The 27345-nt window shown below is 41.1% G+C and overlaps 1 protein-coding gene across 7 annotated transcripts in view; it reads right to left on the reverse strand.

The window, feature by feature from the left end:
- The window catches only part of MAST4 (microtubule associated serine/threonine kinase family member 4), a 342363-nt gene that overhangs the window by 16946 nt on the left and 298072 nt on the right, over positions 1-27345 (reverse strand). For all 7 annotated transcript variants that reach the window (XM_030566014.1, XM_030566020.1, XM_030566019.1 and 4 more), the window contains 9 exons: positions 17970-18178; positions 16601-16739; positions 15294-15426; positions 14372-14537; positions 8811-8912; positions 4678-4800; positions 4314-4426; positions 949-1076; positions 582-811 (listed from right to left, as the gene is read on the reverse strand). In XM_030566014.1, coding sequence (XP_030421874.1) covers positions 582-811; positions 949-1076; positions 4314-4426; positions 4678-4800; positions 8811-8912; positions 14372-14537; positions 15294-15426; positions 16601-16739; positions 17970-18178 — 1343 coding nt within the window. The remainder of the gene's footprint in view (positions 1-581; positions 812-948; positions 1077-4313; positions 4427-4677; positions 4801-8810; positions 8913-14371; positions 14538-15293; positions 15427-16600; positions 16740-17969; positions 18179-27345) is intronic.

Below are 27345 nucleotides of genomic sequence, written 5' to 3' on the forward strand. Positions count from 1 at the left end.
TCCTGTTCTTTTTGCGGATGCAGACTAACACGGCTGCTACTCTGAAACCTCTAATTTAACTGATATTTGCATATCTTTAAGTTACCAAAAAAAACAAACTTCAAGCAAACACTTGAATTATGGCTAGTACTGGTCTGTATATTGCCACCAACCACACACACACAATCTTCTTCTAACTTCTATGATCTAGAACTCCTGAACCTGCATTACAAGGAAAAGGAGTGGTAAAGGAAAGTTCACGCAAAGTAAGAAAACCTGAGCAGAACAGAGCTGAAGCAGCTAAAGAGAAATATATGGAGGAAAAACTGATTTTCAGCCGTTAAGTAGTCGTAGTAATTTGTGAATTTGTTGTGGATAGTTTAATTGCATGTAGAAGGAGGACACCAGATTGGAGAGACTCAAGCAGTGAGCTAAGGGAGAGGAGAAGTCTCAGCAGCAGGAATATACGGTACACTCAAGGATTTTGGTGACAAATAGAAGGAGGGAGATTAGTTAGTTAAAGTAGTTAAAGGGGTAGATGGGTGGGAGGGGATCTACCAGCCTTCTCTGTCCCCTGTAGTATAATAAGTTAAGATCCTTACCTGATAGTGTTGAGCTGCTGATGGTACTTGCTGGAGTGGTGACCTCAGGCTCATCTTGAGCAGCCTCCTCATTTAAAGCAGCCTTTTCTTGCTCCGCCCGGGATCCTTCTGAGCAGGTGGTTTCATCTTGATCCCCTTCAGATGATATGGCCAATTTTGGAAGCAAACCTGAACTGTGCCGCAGCCTGGTACTTTCAGTATCAGAGGAGTTGGATGTAGATAGCTGTTGCCTGAATTTAAAACAGCATTTACACAAATCGTGTTTAATGATACTTTTTAAGTGAAAGCCAATCATAGTGGCTACAAAGCAACCACTAATGGTTGTTAACCTGAACTTGAACTCTCTTTGACAGTTGTTTCTACTTACAGTTCAGAATATTCTGAACTCCAGCTTAAAGATTCCACAGATGGCAACGTCACATTTTTTGTTTTGTCTCCTGTATCTTCCTTTTCTTCACCTTGATTCCGAGTTATTCGATCTATGCTACTAAAAACCTATTACAGAAAAAATCTGTATCATTAACACACATTTGATACAAAGAGATTTTCAGGAAAACACATCTAATGAAGGGCTCTGGATGCACTAAATGCTTATGCAGTGTCCTAGAGTTTAAAAGGACTGAGATGGTTTAGGTTTAAATTCTAGGAGTTTGTGTTCTTGAAATGTTTTTCAATTTTATTTTCTTGGTTCCTCAGCCACAGGGTCATGAACATCATCTTTTAGTAATGAATCCATCAGCTTTCTCTCACCACTTCACTGTGTGAACTCCAAGTTTGCAAACAAAATCCATAAATGCTCTTGGGCTTTTAGGTCATAGGATCAATGCACATTCTTAGATGACTTCTTAACTATAAAGTAAATCAAAAAGAACACCATCCAAACTAGTGATGCAATGGCCAGCAATTTGGGGTGGGAAGCAGAAAAATGAATTGGAATCGACTGCAAAGATGAGAATAAATTACTTGGCTAAAAGATTCAGAAAAAATAAATTCTGGTCATAAAAAGTTAGTTGTTCAGCTGACAAACTGCATACAGAGACTGTTAGCTGTGCGTTCTACAGCCTCTAAGCCACAGCTAGAGATTTAAGTTTTAAGATATCAAGCTACTCTTGTAGGTTAACTCCTTACAAAAGGATAAAAAAACACCTCTAAAGAGATGAAGAACTCTGAATCATTCCTCCCTCTTTGAATCGGGTTCATGCTGCTAAGTCAGGACAGAGTTCACATATCAGGAGAGCAAGAGCTGCAATGAGACTACCGGCCCCCAATCCTTCAGTCTAGCATGGTCTCTGTAGTATAGGAGAGTGGTATTATGGAGTGTACATTTATTAAAACATAAACCAGGATGAATGGATTAGAAATGTAAGCTTTCCTTTCCTTCATTGGCTTTGGATTTTAATTAAATATATTTGAGAAAAAAACACCAGTATCTGAAGAAGGTGTCCAGTAAATGTCTATTAATGAAAGCTTTTGAAACTCAATGCTGACTACCATTTAGGATAAAAAGCCCATTATATAATGACAATCGATTCTCTAACCATTTATCGCCTGCTGTTTTTTCTCACAAAAAATCTCCGAAGTCTGTCTGCTTTCCAGCTGCTAACTTTTGTCCACGTCCTAATTATCTTTCATTTGACTACTCCAATCTCTTCTTTGAATTCCCAAGTTTGCCCCCCAGTCAAGCCATCCAAAATATGCCACAGAACACTACATAACTCACAAACAAAAATTGTGGAACATGATGTGCTAACTAGTCCCAATCAATCATTAGATATCACTTCCTATTACATTCTCTAGAGTTTAAAGTTTTCACAGATGTCATATTAAATTTTGATTTGAACCCTACTGGTTTCATTCCTATTAAATTCCACAGGATTATTCAATAGGGGAATAGCACACCACAGGCCTGCACAACTCGTAAAGCGGCTAGGGCCACATTACTCCAAAGAAAACAGCTGAGGGCCGAAACCTCCTGGTCCCACGGAAACACCCCACTTCAGGGCCGCTCAGCCTTGTGGAAACAAATCCTCCTTCCCCAGCACCGCCCCACCAAAACAGCTGTGGGCTAAAAAAGGAAGGTTGGGGGTGGGGAGGTGATACTTGATTTTAAATCAACCAGGGCTCCCAGCTGAAGAGGTGGCTGGGAGCCCTCAGGGGAAAATTAAAGGGCATGGGGCTCCAGCGGCTGGGGGAACCCGGCAGGGCTGTCTTTGGGTTTGTTGCTGCCCCAAGCAAAAAAATATTTGGCTGCCCCCCATCCCAGCCTTGGGCCCCCCCCATACCCTCCTGCTGCCCTAGTCCTGGACTCTTCCCTCATCCACCCACACCCCCTGCCACCCCAGCGCTGGGCTTCTCCTTTTCCTCCCCACCAGTACCCTCCCCCAACCCCGCTGCTGCCCCAGCCCTGGGCTCCCCTCCCAACCAATGCCCCCGCCCCCATCTCCTGGTGACCCAGGGCTGGGTCACTGGTAACTCGTTCCCAGGGCAGGTCATTCAGCAGGAATTTTGGATGCACACAGAACATAGACAGGATTGGTTCCCATATGGTTACAGAGCTGCAGTAAAGTGGAACAATTTTCAGCTTGTGTGATTGGAGGATATCTGGATACATATTATAAGACTGTCCTCCATAAATGAGGAAAAGTTGAGGTGCCTTTATTATTCTTTTGTTCCACTCTTTCTTTCTATGGGGAATTTGCCAATGCAATATCACTGTCTTCCTTTTAAACAAACAAAAAGGCAATGGCTGTTGAAAATAGCAATTCCAGTCCTAATAACCACTGGGAAGCATTTCTTGCTCAATTTTATCCTACTTTTTCTACAGCAAGTTACAGTGGAGCAGTATATTTGATTTGAGAGAAAGGAAGTAAGAGCTGCCCAAACTGAGCTTGAGCACTTCTGAATTTTGAGGTGTTCAAATCTGGAAGGCAGGTGCTGGGTGTGTGCGCGCCGTGGGGGGGCTGTGGGCTCCACAGGGGAGCACGGCAACATATATGCAGCAGCGTGCCTGGAGCTGCACGGAGCCAGACACGCTGGTCTGAGTGGCACGGTAAGGGGGCTGCAGGGTTGGAGAAGGGGTAGGGGTGTCCAGGGGGGGCAGTCAGGGGACAGGTAGGGGATGGATAGACATGGAAGTCCCAGGGGTTTATCAGGGGACAGGTAGGGGGTGAGGTCCTGGGGAGAAGTTGGAGGGAGTCTCAGGAGGGGGCAGTTGGGGACAAGGAGAAGGGAGGCTTAGATAGGGGCAGGGGTCTCGGGAGGGGGCAATCGGGGGACAAGGACCAGCGGTGCTTAGATAGGGGGTGGGGTCCTGGGGGCAGTTAGGGGCAGGGGTCCGGGGAGGGGCAATCGAGGCCGCGGCCAGGATTCAAAGGGCTCTGGGTTGCCGGCAGCCGCAGGGAGCCCTGAGCCCTTTAAATCCCCGTCACGGCCGGGATTCAAAAAGCTCTGGGCTGCCAGCAGCCGCGGGGAGACCTGAGCCCTTTAAATCCCAGCTGCAGCCTCGCCGCTAGAGCTGCAGCAGGGATTCAAAGGCCTCCGGACAGCCCGCAGAGAGCTGTGTGCGGGATCCCCCGTGGGCCACACAGTGAGGCTCCTTGGGCCGCATGCGGCCCATGGGCTGTACGTTGTGCAGGCCTGACATACCACATACATACACTGCTGGCCCTTTTCAAACCCCACAAAAGTCACTGAGTGCATATGTAAAAAAACATATACAAATACTTCACTTACTTTTGAAAATCTATGTGAACATGAGGAAAACTGCCTTATTTCCAGATTAAAGTCTTCATCATTTGTGTCATCCTCTTCTTCAGTTTCCATATGGTGGTATTTCTCAGAACGAGCTACAAATGAGGGGAAAAATGATTTAAATTTATCATGAAGCATCAGACTCCCAGGCTTAATGTTAATTAAAAGCATAACTTTATTTTTAAAAATAAGTTTTCCTGAAATGTCAGACTGGCAGTCAGATGCTGCAGCTTCCATTGGTTCTAACAAACAGGATTTAAAATTCATGCTGAGGAAAAGTAAAAATCAAAGACAATTTTTACATAAATTCCTAAAAAATTCAAACATATTTCTGTATAATACATACTGTCAAAATAACTTGTGTCATCCTCAGATTCCAGCTGTGGAATGAATTCTGCTTTTTGTCTCAGCAGACTATTCCAGTCTAAACTACGAAAGAACTGGTGTTGCTTTACTTCATATGCGCCACCTGGGGGAGCCAGAGAAAAACATGTGGGTGATTTCTAAACAAAAATACTTCAGTTAATTCAGAACTAAATCCTGGGTAAAATAAAATGCTAATTAGCATGGAGAGATACAACCACCATTTCAGACTGTCATATTGAAGTCTAGCCAATTGGCTGCATAATCATGGATAAATATATTTCTTCAGCATCTTTTTGTTCAGTGAGATATTTGTGCGATTGTGTAGGCATTGCTATTGTGCAGTGAGCATTTCCATCAAACACTTGTTTTTTAGGCGTTTAATTATTATAGATCAAATACATATTAGGCTGGAACCTGAGACTCAGTGTTGTTAATCAAGATATAAATCTCTTCAATACAGAAGTGTATTTAGCAGCACTTTGGAACAAGTAGAGGATTTTTTTGATTTTAGGATCCATTTATTTTAACAAGGTTCATCATTAAGAATTCTGTATGATATTTATGGGATGGCAATATGTAGTTTCATGGGAATATCGTTATAATGTAACTTTCTATGGATCACTCTGCACTTCTTATAAAGTGCTTAAAATATTTAAATAAATTAATCTATTTCTGATCAAAAGCAGCCATAAAACCTCCATAGATTATTTGGAGTTTGTTCCTTTTCTCATGGTAACCTACTGATCACCATAACATAAAAATGATTTTGAAAACTACCGGTAAATGGAAAAAAGTGACAGAAAACTCTTACACAACATACTTTACAAGAAAGGGTAACTATCAAAAAGTGCTGCAACCAGTTAGAGCATCAAAAGAATCAATCACTTTAGCAATTTTGAAACAAACACATCAAATTAAAAAACGCAGTCTGAAACACAATTGGAAAATAACCAGGAATTTATGAGCAACTTTTCTTTTTTCAGTTCATCATTTATTTAAATTTGTTATAGTCTGTAAACTTTTTTGGTTTATGATTTTATTGAAAATTTGAGCAGTGAAACCTTAGGGAAAAATGAAAGTATCATTTACAGGCTCACCAGCATTAATGCATGCAAAGCTGTTAAAACCAAGCAAAATCCTGACACATTTGTTGGATTCGCAGTATTATGCTGTATATTATACAACACAAATCCTGATATTGCTGTACTGTAATATTATGGCAAAAATGTAATATTCTTGCAACCTAGAATACCTTCCTAAGAAAATAACAGACATTATTTTGTTTAAAGTAATTGAAAACTGGGAAATGTTATATCTGTAGAATTTGGACAACACAAATTACTTTACTATGTTGCTTACCTTTGTCTCATCTAAAATCATCTATTATACCAAGAAAGTTTACAAACGCTAACAAATCTAGCATACAGTATGTACCTACACATGCTTCTAGGCTCAAGAATGGCCTTCAACAGGCATTTTAACCAAATTATGACTTGTTCTTACTGACAGAAAAAAAAATTAAGAGAAGCAGTTTTTCTTGAACTTGCTTTTTTCGAATATACTGAGGCTTCAAAAGATTCCCCTCCTTCCAGTGTTTTTGGCATGAAACAGGGCTCTCTAAACAGGATTTAGCAAGCTGACTGTGGGAAAAAAGGGTCTGCAGGAAGTATACAGTGAATGCTTGGTTGAGTTGTTGCTAGTTAAGTAAAGGTGTCTGTCTATTTTTAAAGAGAGTAGTCATTTGGATTCTTGATCTAAAGAAGGAGATTAGCCCAAAACACTGTTTCATGGAAAGTTTAAAAAAATTATTAATTTTATTTATTTTAGAAACAAAATAGGTCTAATGGCAAGAAACTAGCTCAGATAGTCCAAAAAGGAAAACAACAGTATAACCTTTTTTTTTAATTGCAATGGCAAGAATACAACGATTTAACTCCAACACTGATCTTGAAGTTATGTGATTATATTGTGCCACATTTTAGTATTAATACAATGTTCCTCTTAGATTTCTGTTATTTTTCCTTCTGTTATGGAAATGTTTCAGAAAATCTATTCCTTTCCTTACAATCTGACCAAGCCACTCCAGTCTCCTGAGTAAACATGCAATTATATATTTTCATGGAGCATTATTCAGCCAGCTAAATATGTATTATATACACAAGGCTGTCATCTGAAATGTGTGGCAGAGCAGTATTTTCCAGTGCCCCTATGGGACTCATCACATTGCAGCCGCTGTTTCTGTGAGCTGCTTTTGACACTTTAAAAGCTTTGCTTTAGTTTTTTTAATACCCCTCTGAGCTTCAAAGTGGCTGCAGGATTCCCTTTCTCAGATTCTCAACTCTTAAGAGACCATCAACAGTTGAAGAAATAAACTAGTAAATAAATTGAGCAGATGTTACATTCGGAGGCACTGACCATTACGGCACAAGAGAGAGTGTGTGTGTGAGCGTGCGCGGGTGTTGGGGGAGGGGACAGACTCTTCTAGTGCTCAGTCTCTCACTCACAGAATAGCAGCTTAGGTACAAACACTACATGTATTATGAAGGATCAGTCCACAAAGTGACGGGGTCTACAATTAATATATTAAAAAAAACCCTTCCACTAAGTGCTGAGCTAGTTGTGGCTCTTCAGACATTTGCTTACAGCAATGCGCTATGTATGGGGTGGTACAAAGCTGTGCTGCCTCAGGAGAAGCCATAGGAAGGAACTGTGATTATCACTTTGCGCTGTGTGATATGGAGAAGAGAAGAGAGTAATTTGATATAGCTCTCTCCTGGATGTTGCATACCGTATGCTAACAAGTGCATTAGAGGTGGGCAAGGGTGGATGGGAGAGTTGGAACCAAAGTTCTGCCCACTCCCTGCCCACCTATTTGAGGCCGTTGGCATGCGGCCTCTCTTCCTGCTCCCACTTCACCTCTCTCCACACCACCACCCAAGGTCTGGGGAACTGTAATGTGGCCACAAAGGCATTGCGGATGGGTCACCCCGCCTGGCTGTGTTAGGGCCGGTCAGAATATTGTCCTTACTATTAAATTGAAAATGACAGTCCATATTTTAAAATTACCTCTGTAAAAATGCACATCACTGAACATTTTAAAACTCTGGACAATGGACCCAAGCGCTGCAATAATTTTATGACTCCTGCACCTCCCCTAAACTTACAATTCCCAAAATAAGTCTATCTGTAGGTGAGCTAACAAACATACTCAGATTTTAATATTGACTGCTGTATTATGGGCCTATGCAGGTCTATATGCAGTTGACTTCAGATATCAGCCTCTTTCCCTAGATTGGCTTGGGAGTGGCAATGATTAGAGATAGAATGCACACAGCACAGTAGGCAGCAGCTTATCTTCATAGATTCTAAGACAAGATGGGATCATTGTGATCATCTACTCTGACCTCCTGTACAGCCATAAAACTTCCCCAAAATAATTCCTAGAGCAGATCTTTTAGAAAAATATCCCATCTTGTTTTTAAAATGGTCAGTGACGGAGAATTCACCATTGGTCTCCATTTATTTCCTTACCTTCTCATGCTTTTCATTTTATTATTTTTCGTACTAAGGTAGTAGTACTGAATAAGAGTAATAAGATAGTTCATGACACAATCTCAGGCAGTCATTTTTGGGTAATTAGTTCAAGTAGCAATCATTTGCTCTGAAGCAAGTGGGGGCTCATTGGCCAGGTCATGGTATTTGTGGCACCAAAGTAGTTCTTGTAATTTGATTCACAGCTCTCTATTTCTGCAACGAAGTTATTTAACAGTCTGCATTTTCACAAGGTTAACAATTCCGTGAACTAGATAGATTGTCTTCAAGAGAAATTTATCTTTTATTTATTGAAACAAGAGGAGATGAGAACAACTGTATAAGAACTGTATAAGATGACAACTGTACTCATATATGTCCCTCTGCAGTATTACTGCTCTGAATCAGCAAAAGAGAAACCAAACCAAAAAAACACACTCTTGCGCTAGTGAGTTGGCATCATGTTGTACACATGCACAGATGTTTACTGGGCAAAACAAAAAAGCAAACAAAAGCCTTGACATGTTCAACATAGATGCTATTTCTAGCACATGAGCAAAATTTAAAATCCTGTCCCCTAACCTGTTCCCAGTCTCTCCATAGGGTTTTGTCTGAGCAGTAGAGTAATCAGATCCTGGGAATCTGGAGGTGGGGCTTCATCCTTTTCAGGCCAGTTGATCTCATCTAGTATGAAAGAAAGATGTTCGAGAAATTATTTTAGTCCCGTCCCAGTACCATAAAAGATGCTGGGTATCCCCTGGTCAGCTTAGTCAAAATGAAACAGACCTTTCCTACACAGCATATTAGTCAAGTTGTTTTTTGTTACATGTTAATTGCTTTCAAACATAACACAATCTGCACCTATTCTTCAAAGCTAGATATTGAATCATCATTCATATTATTTGCAACAAAGTGTGATTTAAAAAGCTCTTAATAACAAGAGGCAGAACTGATTTTTCTGTTTACAAAATATTAGTGCTCAGCACTACTATCCTGTTCTTCCCTTGAAAGACTGTTATGGTTTAAATTCCAGTTCTGTTCCTTGGCAACTGCTGATAAGATGGACACATCTGGCCTAATCTTGCAATCATTGCTCACATCTGTAATCCTCACTCATGCTAATCATTTCATTGAAGTCATTACTCACATGAGTAAAGGCTACATGATCAGCCCTTATGGTTTGGAGCACAGGTGCTGGCTTTTGATTTTCCCTGGAGGTGCTCAACCCCTGATCAGCCTCAGGCTCCACCCCAAACTCCACCTCTTCTCCCAAATCCCACCCCACCTCTTCAGCCAAATCCCACCCCTCCCCTTCCCCCAAGCACTCCCCATCCCCGCTCCTCTCCCTCCCAATGCCTCCTCACACTGCAGAACAGCCAGGGGGCGGGAAGGGGAGTTGATCAGCGGGGACTGCCGATGGGCAGGAGTAGGAGAGGAGGAAGGGAAGCTTGGCTGCCGGTGGGTGCTATTTTTTTTCCATGGGTGCTCCAGCCACAGAGTTGGTGCCTATGGTTTAGAGAGCTACAAGCCACATGGTAGTTTTTTCCTATGGGCTTGTCTACATCACAAAGTTGCAGCGCTGGTGAGGGGGTTACAGCGCTGCAACTTGGGAGGTGTACACATCTGCAGGGCATCACCAGCGCTGCAACTCCCTGTTTGCAGCGCTGGCCGTACTCCCGTTTTGTCTCGGGTGTAGAGGCTCCAGCGCTGGTAATCAAGTGTAGACACTTACCAGCGCTTTTCTTGACCTCCGTGGAATAAGCAGGTATCCCAGCATACCTGAGGAAGCCTCTGGTAATCAAGCAGGTCTCCTTCCCCGGTTTGCTCTCGCGTTCCCCGAACCTCCGTGCAAGCAGGTCTCCTTCCCTGCGGTTTGCAGGGGGGTTCGGGGAACGCGAGAGCAAACCGCGGCGAAGCTGGTCTCCTTCCCCGGTGTGCTCTCGCGTTCCCCGAACCCCCGTGCAAGCAGGTCTCCTTCCCTGCGGTTTGCAGGGGGGTTCGGGGAACGCGAGAGCAAACCGCGGCGAAGCTGGTCTCCTTCCCCGGTTTGCTCTCGCGTTCCCCGAATCCCCGAGCAAGCAAGTCTCCTTCCCTGCGGTTTGCAGGGGGGTTCGGGGAACGCGAGAGCAAACCGCGGCGAAGCTGGTCTCCTTCCCCGGTTTGCTCTCGCGTTCCCCGAACCCCCCTTGAAGCCGCCCAACAGCGCTGCAGTGTGGCCACATCTAACACCACTTGCAGCGCTGGTTGCTGTAAGTGTGGCCACTCTGCAGCGCTGGCCCTATACAGCTGTACTAATACAGCTGTAACAACCAGCGCTGCAAAATTGTAGATGTAGACATACCCTATGTCTCTTCTACTTAAGAGGAAAAAAAAGCCATCAACATACTTCAGTTAACCCTGACTATCACTAAGGTCTTCTCTACTTCATGACAAGATGGAATTAATTTCTGTGGCAAGGCTCCTGGATTCTGCAGCACCCTGATCATGGCAAACTGGAGATTCTACCCAACCTTCCTTTAAATTAAAACATGGGAATCTGCAATGACTTCAATATGAAAATGAACACCAAACCCATAAGGAAGGATGGTCCAGTGGTTAGCGCATTAGCCTAGGATATAGGAGACGGGGGTTCAAGGGGCCTGCTCTGCCATAGGCTTCCCGTGTAACCTTAGGCAAGTCACTTAGCGTCTCTGTAAAATGAGAAAACAGTACTTCCCCATCTTACAGGGGCACTGTGAGGATTAATACGTTAAAGACTCTGAGGTGCTCAGATGAACCCTCATTGCCGCTGTATTATTGTATTAAATTCAATTTATTTTTGTGCTGATTTTCCATAGATATTCAATGTCAGATTTATTTTAATCTACATATAGACTCACTGTACAAGCTGTCAGAGAAGCTAAGGAGGTTGGCAGCTGGATAGGGGACAACTGGGACTTTAGGTACCTGGGGAGACATGGATGGCAGTTTGGGATTTTGCATTAAACACAATAAAAAAGTGGATTTTTCTATTAAAATGACCTACAATTAAATAATTAACAAAGATGACATTTAAATTACCATATTTACCTTTCAGAGGCATACAAGATATTGAGGATGGGGTGGGGGGAGTCATATCTGTTCTTTCAGGCTTCTGCAGACTCATGCAGAAAATACTACCTAGGTTAACACTTGATTCATGTTCTTAAGGGGTTTTCCCACATCCATACGGACTAAAAGACTTTTTTTTTTTTAATGAATGCTTAGCTAGAGATTTTGCTTCCACTGTAATTGGTATTAACTGACTGTCAATTTTCTGGAGCTAACCAGAACTTTGGTAACCTGACATACTGAAACATTTCTTTCGGGACACAGTCCAGGGTAAACCACAAATGACCATGGAGCGTCTAGCTCACCAGCTACAAGGATTTTAACTAACTCAAATTAATTAGTAAGGGTCATGCTTAGGAGGGGGCTCTATCCAGCAGGAGTAGTGGACAGTGCTCTTTGTGGGAGGTCTTGGCAGCCAGAACCAGGCTTTCTGCCTGTCTCACCTCCCATTCCTGCAGTTACACTCCTCTGATGGGGATGCTGGCAGGGATTCTGTGAGCAAGGAGCAGAAGGCTGCACCCCGGAAATACTGAACCCCCTGCTGAACAGAGCCTTTACTCTGTAGGCCCCTGCCGGACAGAGCCAGGGCCATGCTGAATAGCTGAGGTCAAGAGGGAGCTCTGCCTGGCAAACAGCCAGTGAGGTGCAGCCTTCAGCTCCCTTTCTGAGCTCGGCCCTTCAGAGTGACCCCATTCACTTGCTGCATGGGAGGCAGCTGAGACTGCCCAACTGTGCAGAGAGCACACGGCTTCCTCAGCTTACATATGATGAGTACCTCTTGTCTCTCCCGTGGGTACCAGCCATCCCTCTCCCCGCGGGTACAGGCGGCATGCACAGGACATGAATCTCTGAAGTGGAGAGCTTGACAAAAAATGTTTAGGAAGCTCTGCTCTAAGGATGTGTACACAGCAGCCGAAAGGTTGGATTCCCAGTGCAGGTAGAAATACATGCGCTAACTTTGTGTGCGCTAAAAATAGCAGTGTGGCTGCAGCGGTGTAGGCAGCAACTTGGACTAGCTGAGTGAGTACAGTCCTGCCCAATCCCCCCGGGTATGTACTCAGGCAGCTAAACCCAAGCCCCCAGTGTTACAGTGCTATTTTTAGGTGCTAGCCTGAAGAGGGCTAGCGTGAATGTCTGTCTGTGTGGGCATCACACCTCTCAGCTGGTGTGTAGACATACACTTAAGGTGAAACTGTGGCACCACTGAAGTTCGTGGCAGCTTTCCCATTAACTCCAGTGGCATCAGGACTTCACCGATGGAGCCTGGAGAAAAAAACTGTGGCAAGGGTTCGATTCTACAGCCAGTTTCATGGCTGTGCAATGCAGTGGACCTGGCTATTTTCACTGCAGAAAGGAGTATGATGGCAATAAGATTGAGCAGTACGTATGATTTGGCAATAAGAATGACTTCAGTAAAATACATACAATTAAACAGAAAGGAAAAATCTGACACAGGTAAAAAAAATAAATCTGAATCTAAAAAAAATAAAATGAAAAAAAGGGGCTGAGGTTACAAATGCTTCCATGAATCATCCATATAAGGTCATTGCGAGTAGTCAAACACAAAGTTAAGCACAAGCTTATGTATCAACTGGACCAGGGCCTCAGATTTAAAATGTGGCAATTTAATTTATAAAAAGAAAGACTATAACATGGACTATAAAGTTTCAAAATACATTTTTAAATTGTTATAAATAATAAAATATCTCTCCGTCCCCCACAATCTAAGAAAGCAGCCTAAATATATGTATGTGTGTGTGTGTATGTGTGTGTGTGTGTGTGTGTGTGTGTGTGTGTGTGTGTGTGTGTGTGTGTGTGTGTGTGTGTGTGTGTGTGTGTGTGTGTGTGTGTGTGTGTGCAATAAAAACCATGAGTTATTTCCATGTTTGTCTGCCTGCAGCTTCTACTGCAGTTTAAATCTGATTTGGATAAAATAAAACATGAACAAGCATTTCAGCCGTAAGGCATCGAGAACAAAGCCAGCATTTGCTGCTTGTGTTAATTAAACAGTTGATTCCCCTTGCCACTCAGGCCTTAGTGTATCACATCAGAAAACAGCATGGTTATAAATCCATAAGCAGCTAGGATATTGTATGAAGAGGTCATATACTGCCGGCAGTTCACAAATCCACTTCATTAAAGATTACAAACATGCCTGGCTTGTAAAGTCAGAGATGGAGAACAGTGATATGATAACAGAACACTTCCTTACATACTAAATGGGATTTTTTTCTCTTTTTTAGCTAGTGGACCTTTTATATATGCTGTAAAATGGACTGGAAGACCTTCAATAACAGAGATGTCATTCCGATGAACTTTTGGCATAAAACAGAGGCAATCTACATCTATGCATTTGGGAAATTTATGGAAACAGCAGGTAGGATAGTGAGAGATTCTGTTTAATTATCATTTAGTTTTGCCACAAGCTGCATGACAATACTTAGGGTCAGTTAGCAGGTTAAGATCTAAAAGGTTATTGAATTTTAAATGAAAGAAGAACAGCTGTTACAGAAATAACATTACACTATAACAACCACCAATGAAATCATTAACAAGCTGTGAACTGAATTCATTTCCCTCTCTTTTTCATTATTTATTAGTTGTGAGACATTTGTTTTAGGGTTTTATTACATTTTTGTTAATTTCTTCATTGTGCCATTAGGCATTTTTCCATTTCTGCAAATGCAGTCCTCATTAACCTTTTCTTCTCTGATACAATGCCTGGAAAGACTGACAGTCAAATTATCTGACTGTCCAACCATTAATAGTTATTTTCTTTTTAAACAGTGTACTTAGAAACATAACCTATCGTGTTATTGCATTCCTGGACTCATTACTGATGTATATAATACAAGGTCAGTTTTTCGTTCAAATTTCACCCATCATTTTGATGGCTAGTATTATGGTACTATGAGTGATTTCATTTTTTAAAAATTTTTTTTGGCACAACTAGTTGAAAAATACTAGCTTTTTAGTAAAATCTTAAATATTTTTTTGATTAAGTGATTGGTTTCAACAGGTTAAGAAATTCAGTTTTTCATGGTCATATTTACCACTGATTACTTGTCCAAATAGCTCTTCTGGTGTATCTCCAAAGAATGGCACACACCCAACAAGAAATTCATATAGGATAATTCCCATGGCCCACCAGTCCACTGGCTTGCCATAGCCCTGCCTCAATATCACTTCTGGTGCTATATATTCAGGTGTGCCACAGACCTAAAAATGAGAAAAAGAAAATGTTTAAACAAGTGAAGTTTAATAACCCTAGTTATTGCGTTTAAATTTCCCTAATAATTCTTATGATGTAGCAATATGTTACAAAAAACATGGAGAATTTTAATTTTTCTTTTCGGCATGTTTTACTCTGTTCAGCTTGCAGTACAGTTAATATTTTTAAAAGAATGACCTACATAATTGGTTGTATTGTATGTGAAAAATGAATTTTACGAAAAATACAGTTTTAAAAGATTGTTTTTTTATACACAAGAGTCAATTAAAACAATTGTTTTATTTAATCTAAACATATCTTTATTTTTACGTGAAAGTTGTGATGGTTTTACCTTAAGTAACTTTTACAGTGAACAGATTGTGGGCAAATGGTAATGAGGCATGCTTAAAGGGAAATGGGCCATAGCTAGGATTTTAGCACCCTTGATTGTACAATGCATCATGAGTTCTGCAAATACTCTGCTGAGACTCCTGAATTCCTTATAAAAACAGTTTTCCATTTGTCTCTCTCACGATCTCACTTGCACACAATTAGATCGTTCATCTTACTAATAGACCATAATGCAGGAGAGGAAAAAAGCATGGAACGATCTGCAGTGCACTAGTAAAGGTAACTCTGATGCATACATCTGAAATACCAACGCAGAAATAATAATGGTTTATATAATATTATTGCACATCCCATTGGTAAATACGGCTTTATTTAATCTCTTGGTGTAAAAATGAAAAAAAGGCATCTCTTACCTGCTTGTCAAGGAACTCTCTAGCATCCTTCTCAATGTGACCCTCATAAAGATTTGTAGTCATGCTCATTAGCCCCACTTTAGAAAGCCCAAAATCTGTAAGCTTAATATGTCCCATGGATGTTACTAATAAACTGCAAATCAAAATGACACTCAATTACTATAACATAAACCAAAATTGTACTAGTTTGTTTCTTATAGTCTCAGAAAAATGCTTTAATGCATTGCATAACTGTTTAAAAAACAATTTAGGAAGCTACTGGCCTAGACACAGCAGCATCCTGGAAGGTACCAAATACATGATGCACATGTTGTTGTTATTGGATTTAAACAAACCATAATTTAATCTGCTTGAACACTTAATAGTTAAAGGATCTTAATAGGATCCACATAAAGGCCACAAAAAAATAGCACAGTGTAGTCAGCACAAAAAGAAATGGCAAGCATTCTGGAAGACATACAAATAGATTGTAACTTAAAAAGGAAAAACAAAGAGGAGTCTGGTGGCACCTTAAAGACTAACAAATTTATTTAGTCTTTAAGGTGCCACCGGACTCCTCACTGTTTTTGTGGATACAGATTAACACGGCTACCCCTGATACTTGGAAAAAGAGGCATTAGTTTTGTCTACCTCTAATTAACTGTGCCATTCATTTAAATAGGGGAGAAGATGTGGAAAGAGGAAAAATTGACAGATATTGAGTTGGCAGACAACAGATACACAGTACCAGGTGAGTATTTTGACTCAGACTCATTTGGGATTCAAATGTGTTTTGAAACAAGTGACAATGAAAATTAGTGGAAGATATGTCAGGTTCCATCTTTATTTCAGCAACCTGCTGTAATGCAGTTTACACTTATAGAAGCCGAAGTATTATAACCCCAAATACTGCAAAAATGTGACAGAGGGGCAAGATTACCCATTTAACACTGACCTTATAAGAATCTGTATGTACAATTTTTGTTTTTCATATTCAGCATTAAATAGGGTACAACGTATATGTAGAGAGAGCTTGCTCTTATTGGCCAGACTTTATTATCCTTTATTTCGGTCTCAAGAAAAAATATATTTCTCTCATGCTAGTCATACAGCCTCTCGTTGCCTAAAGGATTGTAAAAATCAATCAACACATCTATAATTACAGCTAAACCACCCCACTCACATTATGAATCTATTATCTGAGAATTCTGAATGTATGGGATAATATTCGTAACCAAGCATTCATTTTTTGCAGAGCAAAATTACACCTTTCATATCTGACTAATTTTCAGACAAAGTTCTTCTGTGTTTATATTCTATACACTTACTTGTCTGGCTTCAAATCCCTGTGTACGATTCCATAATTATGCAGATATTCCAAGGCTAGCACAGTCTCAGCAAAATACATCCTTGCCATATCCACAGGTAAAGGACCCATATTCTTCATTAAAGTAGCGCAATCTCCACCTGAAAATATAAAATAAAAAGTTCTAGGTGGTATCATATATTTTGAGGTGTACATGCAGACATACGTGGACCTCCATATACTTACCAACTGCACAATGAGGATTCTGAATGTTCACTATTTGAATACTGTCTTTTAGGTTTATTCTGCAAAATATTTTCACACTTTTTTTTTTTTTTGAGAGGGAGAGGAAGTAGAAACTGGTGCTGAAGCAGCATAAAGATATCCTAGATCCTGAATGAGATTCAGGTGTTTTCAAAAATAATTATTTTCTTTTATTTTTTTGCTAAATTTTGATTCACTACCTTAAATACCATCATTAAGACTTAGGATTGGCCTACACTACTACGTCCGCATAACTATGTCACTCAAAGGTATGGAAAATCTACATCACTGAGCAATGTAGATATACTGACCTAACCCCCACCATAGACAGCGCTAGGTCAACAGGAGGGCTTCTCCTGGGAACATAGCTTCTGCCTCTCAGTAAGGTGAAGTATCTACACTGACAGGAGAAACTCTCCTGTTGGCATAGGTAGCATCTTCACTAAGTGCTTCAGTGGCGCAGCTGCACTGTAAATGTAGACAAGCCCTTAGTCTATCTACCTACCTAAGATATTTATATGGCCCCATCAACATAGAATCTGCATGCCTCTTACTCTTCAATGCATTTATTCACGATACCCCAGTAAGATAGAGAAGTATTGTTATACCCATTTTACAAATGGGGAATTGACACTGAGAAAGACCAACCAAGATCTCACAGGATTTCTCTCTCTTTCATGACCCAGGCTAACAGTCTAACCTATGGACCATCTTTATTCTCAATGTCATGGTCCCCTTGAAGGTGTGTCTGATGTTTCAAGCTTATTCTTGTAAATTGTTTTCAAATATACTATCATTTTCACAGTGGTGAAAATTTCAAAAGCAGAAGAAAACCTCTTAACTTTATTTTCACATGAATTTCCAGTGTTACAGGAGACTTATGATTATAAATAATAACAAAAATCATTCAAAGAGCATGACTTCTCTTTACAGCTGCACGACAAGCATTTTACAGGCAATCACCAAAAGATAATAATTGGGAATGAAGCCATCTCATTGGTGGATTGAGATCCTAGGTGTACATAGCTACTTGTACAGAGAACACACAGGACAGCTGTTGTAATGAAAATACTGTGTGGGTTGATTTACCTTTTTTGATGCTAAAATACACTTTTCTTCCCACATACCTTCCACATATTCCATGACCATACATAAATGGCGTCTAGTTTCAAAGGAGCAGTACATGCTGACGACAAATGGATTTTCTGCAAATGTCAGGATATCACGCTCAACAAAGGCCTGCTGAATCTGATTTCGGAGAATGAGATTCTGTTTGTTAATTTTCTTCATGGCAAATCTCTGTCTGGTTTCTTTATGTCGCACAAAATAAACAGCACTGGAACAGCCCAAACAACAGGAGAAAAAGGGGATCAGTGACTAGATGTATTTATATTTATATATAGTACCAAACAAAGATATTAGTAACTAGTCTTTCAAATCTGAGCTCCCAAATACTGTTTTGTTTCGTGATCAAGATGCAGCCTCAATTGACATATCAACTACACACAATTAAAAAACCTAAATAAAGCCTACAAATGCTCTCAGCTAAAATGGATTCCGGGCATTTCCACCTGCAAAGGATTTAGAGAGAAAAAACAGCTACGGCCAATAGTATAAATCATTCAAACAAGTGCCTATTCTGCAAGTGTGTGTCATAATTATGATTCAACCTCCATTTCAGGGAATTTTCAAACAAGTCATGGACTTCTCATGAGGTTTCATATGTGAAATGCCTGGAAGGGCAAACACTGCTCAGTGGGATGGCTCTCTCTTTGCCAGTTGTGAAATGCCTCATCTGTTACCGTCACCCTGTCCCTGACATCTGCATTTACCATTACCAAGGGCAGATCAGCAATGGCTGATTCCATTAAAATGGATCGCTGCATTAGCTTCCCTATTAATGTGGGATTAAGTCTTGGCCTAGATGTGTAGAAATTCCATTGGGGCAACACTGACTGGGCTTCCTGTCATCTCGACTGGGAGTTGCAGGGAAGAATGAAAGCAAAGCAGCATCTGAGCAGCCCTGGTTGCTTCCAGGATTTGGTGAAAGAGATCACACAGTCCATGACCCCTGCATGGGCACAGGATGTAAATTATTCCACTTCCTAAAAATCCCAGGATTTGCCTGACATTGCACTACCTCTATTTTGTAATATTTATTGCTCAGGGCATTTTTAGTATGTAATTATCATAGCAGTTAGGGTCTGTAGAAAGGAAAGGATGAGACAGAGAAAAAGGCAGAAGTCGATTATGTAGTTTCTAATTCAATTTGTGCCCCCCCCAGAGGCCCACTTATATCTCAAATTATTTAAATAAAAAAGGCAGCTCAGCATTTACTTTTTGTCTCACTATTTTTGAATACTCTGGCCCCACGCTAGAGAAATTTATAAACCTTCTGAACAGCCAAAGTTGTTTCTCATTTCTTTTGTGCTGGGATATTCCTGGTGAGTGTTTTCTCTGATTGAAAAGGTTGTCATTAATCCTTTCCATTGTCTCTGAAAGTACAGTCCCCAGTCAAGGGTAGGGCAGCTGAAAGACATTACATCATAATGATTAGGTGGAAAACACCTTGAGTGGTGAGTCAAGCCCTGCCCTTTGTGCCTTTTACAAAGACCTGCTCCTGTTTCATGCCCCTCCCAAGTGGAATAAAAAACAGAGTTAGTTACACAATTCCACAGATCAGTTCTCCTCCCTGTTGGCTTCTTTCTTTTCTTCCTCCATCTCTTCCCACCCCTCCCTGATGTTTATTTTCCTCTCTGTCCCCACCCTCCCTTTCACTTAAGTTTCTAACCCCCTTCTTTTCCCATTTGCTCTCTTTCTGTCCTCCCTCTCCCTTCTCTTTGTCCCCATTTCCTGTCAAGCTCAGCCTCTGTCCACCAATTTTGTCCCTTTGTCCTCCTCTCTTTTTCGTACTTCAGCCCTCTCATTCTTGTTAACTTCCTGACATCTCATGTGTGGGAAAGTGACCCTTTCACCTGCCTGAAACCTTGATCTTCCAAGGAATTCACATAGTCTCACTGAATTCTGCAGAACTCTGTGCAGGAACTCCCTTTTCAGGATTGGGGCCTATGAAGCACTCCTGATGGACTCCAAAAGCTGCCCTTCAGCCAGGCATGGCAAGATGAGCTCTTAAGGATGCGGTAATAGATATTAATTGGAGGCTATTAAAATTGAGCCTTAATAAAAATGCTTCCTTCTGCACAATTGATGGAGCTGTGCAGCTAGTAATTTAAATTTTAAGACAACATCACGGGAACTAGTAAGATCCAACATATCCAACCGGCCAAACAAATTATCATCATGATCAATATCAGAGCCTTTATCTAATTAATATGCCACCACTTCAGCCTTTAACGTCACAGGTAGGCACCTGTGATGGTACCTCTCATAAGGCTTTATGGAGATATGCTTAGAATGTGTTTTATGCTATGTATACCATGTAACATAACTCAAAGGTTATGATCTATTGAATGTATTAATTCTATTTGTATACATGTATCATTTTTATATTCAAAGTTACGAATGTTATGAATGTTGGCTGTGTACTGGCTTGATTTCTAAATAACCTTAGCAGAGCATTTGGTCAGTTCCTGGAGACAGGAATGTTGAAATTAAGTACCTAATCAAGAAACACTTAAAGACAATGGATCTTGGAATGCTCCAATCCACATAAGAAGTCTACTTGAGGATGATCAAGGTAGCATGTAAACAATGGATGCTACCTGTAAAAACTGTGAGTTGTGCATGGACATGTGACTTGCCCAGGTGACTCCTAAACTCCATCTTGGCGCTGGACTTTGCATAGGGGTGAGGACAAGAGAAAGTCTATTTAAACCCTTGGGAGACCTCTCCATTTTGCCTTCAGCTGACTAAAGAGAGAGCCTCTCCGCTCCCCACCCCCAGGATATTGAAAGAAACTGGAACGAAAGATAGAGACTGGAAGAGGTGAAAGTGATTGCTGGACTCAGGCTAAAAGGAGATTAGTCTGTAAAAGGAAGCATTCTGGAACTGGTGAGATTATCTGTATTCAGTTGGAATAGATATAGATTTGCGCATTTTATTTTACTTTGCTTGGTGACTTACTTTGTTCTGTCTGTTACTACTTGGAACCACTTAAATCCTACTTTCTGTATTTAATAAAATCACTTTTTTACTTATTAATTAACTCAGAGTATGTATTAATACACAGGGGAGCAAACAACTGTGCATCTCTCTCTATCAGTGTTATAGAGGGCGAACAATTTATGAGTTTACCCTGCATAAGCTTTATACAAGATAAAACAGATTTATTTGTGTTTATACCCCAATGGGAGTTCGGCATCTGAGTGTTAAAGACAGGAGCACTTCTGTTAGCTGCTTTCAGGTAAACCTGCAGCTTTGGGGCAAGTAATTCAGACTCTGGGTCTTTGTTGGAGCAGATGGAAGTGTCTGGCTCAACAATACAGGGTGCTGGGGTCCCGAGCTGGCAGGGAAAGCAGGAGCAGAGGTAGTCTTCGCACAACAGGTGGCAGCTTCCAAGAGGGTTTCCGTGATCCAACCCAACACAGCACCCATATAAGCTTCCATGTAAACAGGGCTCAGCAGCCCACATTTTCTCAGAAAATATCTGTCAACTTCAAGCAGTACCAAACTCATCAGGGAGCAGAAGACAGTACATTTATATGAACACATGCATGCATTGTTTATATTGTGCAGCGTTTTACATTCCCATGAGCCTGACAAAGAAGATAAACTCATGGCACCATTCACTATTGAATTCCGTGGGATCTGAGACTGCCATATTCACTCAGACAATCAGAAACCGCAGAGAATTCTTTCCTGAGTGCTGGCTGGTGAGTCTTGCCCACATGCTCAGGGTTTAGCTGATCGCCATATTTGGGGTCGGGAAGGAATTTTCCTCCAGGGCAGATTGGCAGAGGCCCTGGAGGTTTTTCGCCTTCCCCTGCAGCGTGGGGCATGAGTCATTTGCTGGTGGATTCTCTGCAGCTTGAGGTCTTCAGACCACAATTTGAAGACTTCAGTAACTCAGGCATAGGTTAGGGGTTTGTTACAGAAGTGGATGGGTAGGGTTCTGTGGCCTGCTTTGTGCAGGGGGTCGGACTAGATGATCACATTGGTCCCTTCTGACCCTAGAATCTATGAATCTATGAAACTGAGTATTCCGAGTTTCATGCTGGTGCTACAGGAGGACAACTCAACTTGCAGCATTTTTTGACTCCTTGTTCTTTTGTTTGTATTTGTATCTGAAGCTATGTCCTGTGTCAACATGGATGGAGACACGGGTAAACACAGGTTTTTGTAAGTGTCTAGTGGAATTCTCTCTCACTATTGGCGCTTGCTGAAATGAAGAAAGTGGCTCCAGATACATTCAGGTTGTAGATTTCCTTTCTTTCTCTGATATTGTACTGAATTCATGGTAGTTATGCTATTTTTCTTGCCCCTCCCCCCAAACCTGCCAATATCCTAAGCATACCTGAAATAACTCTATACCAGAGTTATTGAGATCAAAGGGCCGAATCCTGTGAGTGCCCTCAACTCGTACTGAGTTAAAAGTTGGCAGTTAAATGTGCTGAGCAATCACTTAAATGGTTGTTGAATAGCAAGACTTTCCAGAGAAGAAGAGTTAAATAAAAAAGGTACAAGAGTTGTTGCAGTTTCAAAAAAATGGAGGAAAATTTAGTAATGTGAACTGTCATCTATATACATCATAAGGAAAACAGGTTCTTGTCTTTTAGGCCAGCTGCTTTCCAAGTCTTTTCTATATGTTGCACTCTGAAGGGAAGGGAGGGCTGGGAGGAATACACAGTCACAGAGACACTTGATTGAGAAGCTGAACTTATCACAACTTCATTGCAGTAAGACTGAAAAAAATTACAGAAATTTCTCCTGCTGAATCTTAACATCTTTTCTGTGCCATGCTCTTTTGTACTCTGATCTGCCCCGAACCCATTGAACTGAACTTCTATGACTGTACAACAGCTTATCAAACAAAGGGTGAAGTCCTACATTATACCGAAGGGACCAGTCACCTTCCCACACCGTCCACCCCTGCATCTCACTCCCTCTTTTTTCTTCCCAGGTCTGTTTTTCCTGTCTCTCTCCCTTTCCTTACTTTTACTAACGACACAGTGGTGCTGCTTGATAGGAGCCACGATGAACAGCTCACTCTAATGGTCCAGTTTATAGCTATACCTTTATTTTAGAGATTTCTCCTAGGATTGGAGGGTAACTAGAAGCTATATAAATTAAGTAACAGTAGCAAAAATATGGTCTCATTATTTCATGACATGAGCGGAGATGTCATTGCTATAGATGGGCAAACCTGGAGCATACTACAGATTATTCCTCAACTGTTCAATGAAATACATTTCAAAGTCACGATTTCTATCTTCCTTGAATGCAAGTGGTAGCTTACTTCTGTCTTGGATAGATGTTTCTGATTAACAGGCTATTACCTGAAATGTACAGCACTGCAGCTGAAACAATATTGTCCCCCCACGTATTGACTGAAGCATCTATGCACAAAATGAACAGCTGATCAAACTTGGGATATATCATCACACGGGAGGGGACTGATGAAGTGGGAGTGGAGAACAAAATTGGCCTTCAGCCTCTTAGTGGACACCTGCCCAGTTGATTTTGATAAGACAATTGGCTCTCTCTTCCAGCTCTTTCCTTGTTTTTTATTTTTTAGAAGTCACAAGGATTTAGGTACATGAGAACAAACACTACTTAACCCAAGATAGCATACCAGGAAATCCCTTCGCTTTTGTAATTAATGGACTATTTTTGTCTTCTTTTGCTTCTAATTTAGCATATTTAAAGGGTCAGCCCAATGCCCTTCACTTGATATTAATCTTCCCAGCTATCATATTTCTTTTAGAGAGACTATATTTATAGGTTTTAATTTTACTTCGCAGCTACACAATTGCTTTAGCACTTTTCCATATGTTGGTCAAAACCCTTGCTATAGACCATGATAACATGTAAAATGGGATGCATATTTAATCCCAAAGGCCCATCAAACACTCCTCTGTACAACATTGGAAAGCTGCCAGGGCAATAGTCAACCCTGAAGGGAATATAAGCTCATTCAGAGTCCACATGGTGTTACAAGAATGCTCAGATTCTGGGCGTCCTCACTCATAAATGCCTAGTGATAAGCTTTATTTGCAACAAGTCAGCAAGCCATTCTACCACAAGTAAACTATTATTTCTAGCACTCTGGAAGTTCTGGCCCATTACTTCCCAGGAATTTTACCTGGCCCCACTCACTGCTTGTCGACCAAAATTTTCCTTGGTGCCCAGAAACTCAGTAAGTGGGCACAATTGCACAGAGGGCAAATACTTTTTCATCCAGACTACATTTAGGAGACTCATTGGGGCACCTATTTCTTACATTGCACTTGTTTTTACTTCATCAAAGTAGCATTCAACTAGAATTGTGTCTCAATCAGCTGGACAATCCAGCTGGTTCTGAATGGCATTATTCTAACCCTCTAGTTCAGTGGTCCCCAACTTTTTTGTCTGGCGAGCGCCAGACGAAGGACCGTGGTGGCAGTAGAGCACCTGCCGAAATGCCGCTGAATTTCTGCAGCATTTCGGCGGCGACGCCTCTCGATGTTGCTTGTTGGCTGCAAGTGATGTCATGGAGAGATGTCGCCGCTGAAACGCTGCAGAAATTCAGCGGCATTTCGGCGAGCGCTCCACCGCTGGCCAGGACGCGGGCGCATTTAGATGGCACCCGCAGGCACCGCCTTGGGGACCCCCTGCTCTAGTTTCTGGAACTGAGGGTTTGGGTCTTTTACCTTCCTTTCTATGCACTTCCTGGCATGGCTGCTGGAGCTTGCTCGCATGGTCTGTCTCACTGTGATGAACAGCATTTATATTTAGTGACAAAGTTTTGCACTAGTATCCTATATTGTATTGATCTTATATTTAATTACAATAAGCAAAGTTTACTCCTCCAAAAAAGTCTCATCACTGACATGATCTTTCAAATATTGCTTTATTTGAGCTCTAATATTAATTACTTCAATAATCCTGTCATTATTTCCTGGAAACATTGGCTCTGGAAAAAATTGGAATCTGACTTGGCTGGGCTGGATGCAGAGGATAATACATGCCCACCGACAGAGGAGATTTAAAAATAAAATTTCAAAAGGTTTACCTAGTCAAATGCAGATGTTAACTGTGGAAGACTTTTTCTGCACTAAGTAGTCTCAAAATGTGCCACAGGAGGAAGAGCATGTGGTTTCCCTTAAATAACCCCAGCGCTTCAGTCCTTATTACGACTTCCACAATCACATTAGAGCCATTTTGTAACCTGGTGTAGATTTGGTACTTGAGGCCAGAGAAACTGCATTAGTCTCTTTGACCTGGTTCCCTAAATTATCAAAGAACCTTGAACTCCTTAGTGAAAAATGAGGTACCTTGCTATAGTTGCAGTTTAAAAGCTACAGCGTCTATCTCTCAAGTGCTAGCAGATTCATTTTCAAGTACAGTTTCCTAAGAAGAGATCTGTGAATTCTGTATCACTCTAGAATTGAGGCTTTGTAGTCTATAACGTAGGGAAACCAACCAGGCAACTGTGATTTATGGTTTGTCAATCTGATAAGCGTACAGGTAATTAAGATTAGACGTAGGGATATTCTGCTATCTTCCAGCTGGCTGATGCCCAAACACTGATCAACTACCCCTCTGATAAAACCCAATAATTTTGTTTTCCTCCTGCTAGTAGTTGCAGTTGTTTGACTACTTCATGTAGATTTTTGTTCTTGAAGCTGAAAAAGGCATCTCTCAATATCCACAGGCAGGTCTACACTACTGCTTAAGTCAATCTAATTTACATCACTCAAGGGTGTGAAAAAGACACTCCGCCAAGCAATGTAAGTTACAGCAACCTAAGCACTGTCCACAGCGGCGCTATGTCGGTAGGAGATACTCTTCTGCTGACATAGCTTCTGCCTCTCACAGGAGTGGAATAATTATGCTGACGGGATAATGCTCTCCCTTCGGCATAAAGCATCTTCACCAGATGCGCTACAGTAGCACAGCTGCACCAATGCATCTGGGCCGATGTAACACTTCTAGTGTAAACCTTCCCTAAGAGTATCTCCTCCCACCTTTACCGCTTGTAAAAGTCCGTGTAATAAATGTTACTACTGCCCAGATTTTTTATAAAATGAATAATCTCAGTGAAACTTCCAATTTGTTGCATTCCAAAATAAAAGGGAGGGTTGGGAGTAATTGAAACATTTGATTGAGAAATTATTTTCCAGCACTTTGCAATGCACCCTACAGTTAACAGTGATTGAAAATGGGACCTTCAGCATCAAATGTATCTGCCTCTACTACTTGAACTAACTCCATAGCTGGTATCATTAGAAATCTTATTCTCCTCTATGTACCATCTACTGGAGAGAAGCAAGACACTTACTCAGGGTGTTACTCCTCTTATTATGGGACGTTCATCTGAGCATCTGAAGGGCACGAGTTCAAATCCCCAGATGGGCCACCATTTTGTTATGACTCCACCATGCATATGTCCTCAATGGGGACTGAGCCTAGGGCCTTCAACACCAAAAATACTAGCATCTACCATTTAATTGACAGAAATTACTGGATTAGCTAGTAGCAGTATTAGGCCTTTTTTCTCTGCATGGATCAGACACTAGTGGGGAAAGAGAGACACTTGGGCAGTATATCCCATGTATCCATCCCAAATATTCAGTTCACCACCCCTTTTTCAACTGATGTAACTGGCACCATATCATTGCGTAAAGCAGGCAGTATTATGCAAAACTAAAGCAACTGCCTTACAAATCCAAATGGGGAGTTTACACACCAAATAAAACTAATTGTAACATGTAATTGATTGAGCGTCTTTATGCAGGCATGCTGACAGCAGCTGCAGAGAGTGGACCACAGAGTTCCTATATGTTGCCATTTAAAATTTTAAAATTTGGAGAAAATCTGCTTGAACAGTAATGAAAATTAAAAATTTAGGGTGCATTGAAGGAAAACCTTCTGGCTGGTGAGAGAGTCTAAGATCGACAGCTTGTGAAACCATTAATGATTTGGCCTGCATCCTACATGTTTACTGATTCACAGCTTGTTTAACTTCTTGTATATTCCCAATCATTCCCAAAAGCCCGATATACCTCATCTACTATACAGTCATTTAATTACACTACAAATGAGTTTATTCAAGCATTTACAAAGCAGAATATTGCTAAGATATTTACTCAAACTTAAAAATAAACCCCAATGGTTCAAATTTAAACTCATGAAGTTTAACATATCTGACAAATCTCTGCTACAATGTGCCAACACCAACAATTACGCTGTCAAATCATCAAAGTCTTTCACTTCACTAATGAAGGCAGGAACATCCATAGCAAAACCAACCAAACAAAAACACTGCACTCGATAACATTTGGTTCAGGAGGAATCCTTTCACTACATCTTTGAAAGAAATGAAACATTACAACAACATAATCA

The sequence above is a fragment of the Gopherus evgoodei genome, chromosome 6 (genome assembly GCF_007399415.2).
Source record: "Gopherus evgoodei ecotype Sinaloan lineage chromosome 6, rGopEvg1_v1.p, whole genome shotgun sequence".
Taxonomy (NCBI): Eukaryota; Metazoa; Chordata; order Testudines; family Testudinidae; genus Gopherus; species Gopherus evgoodei.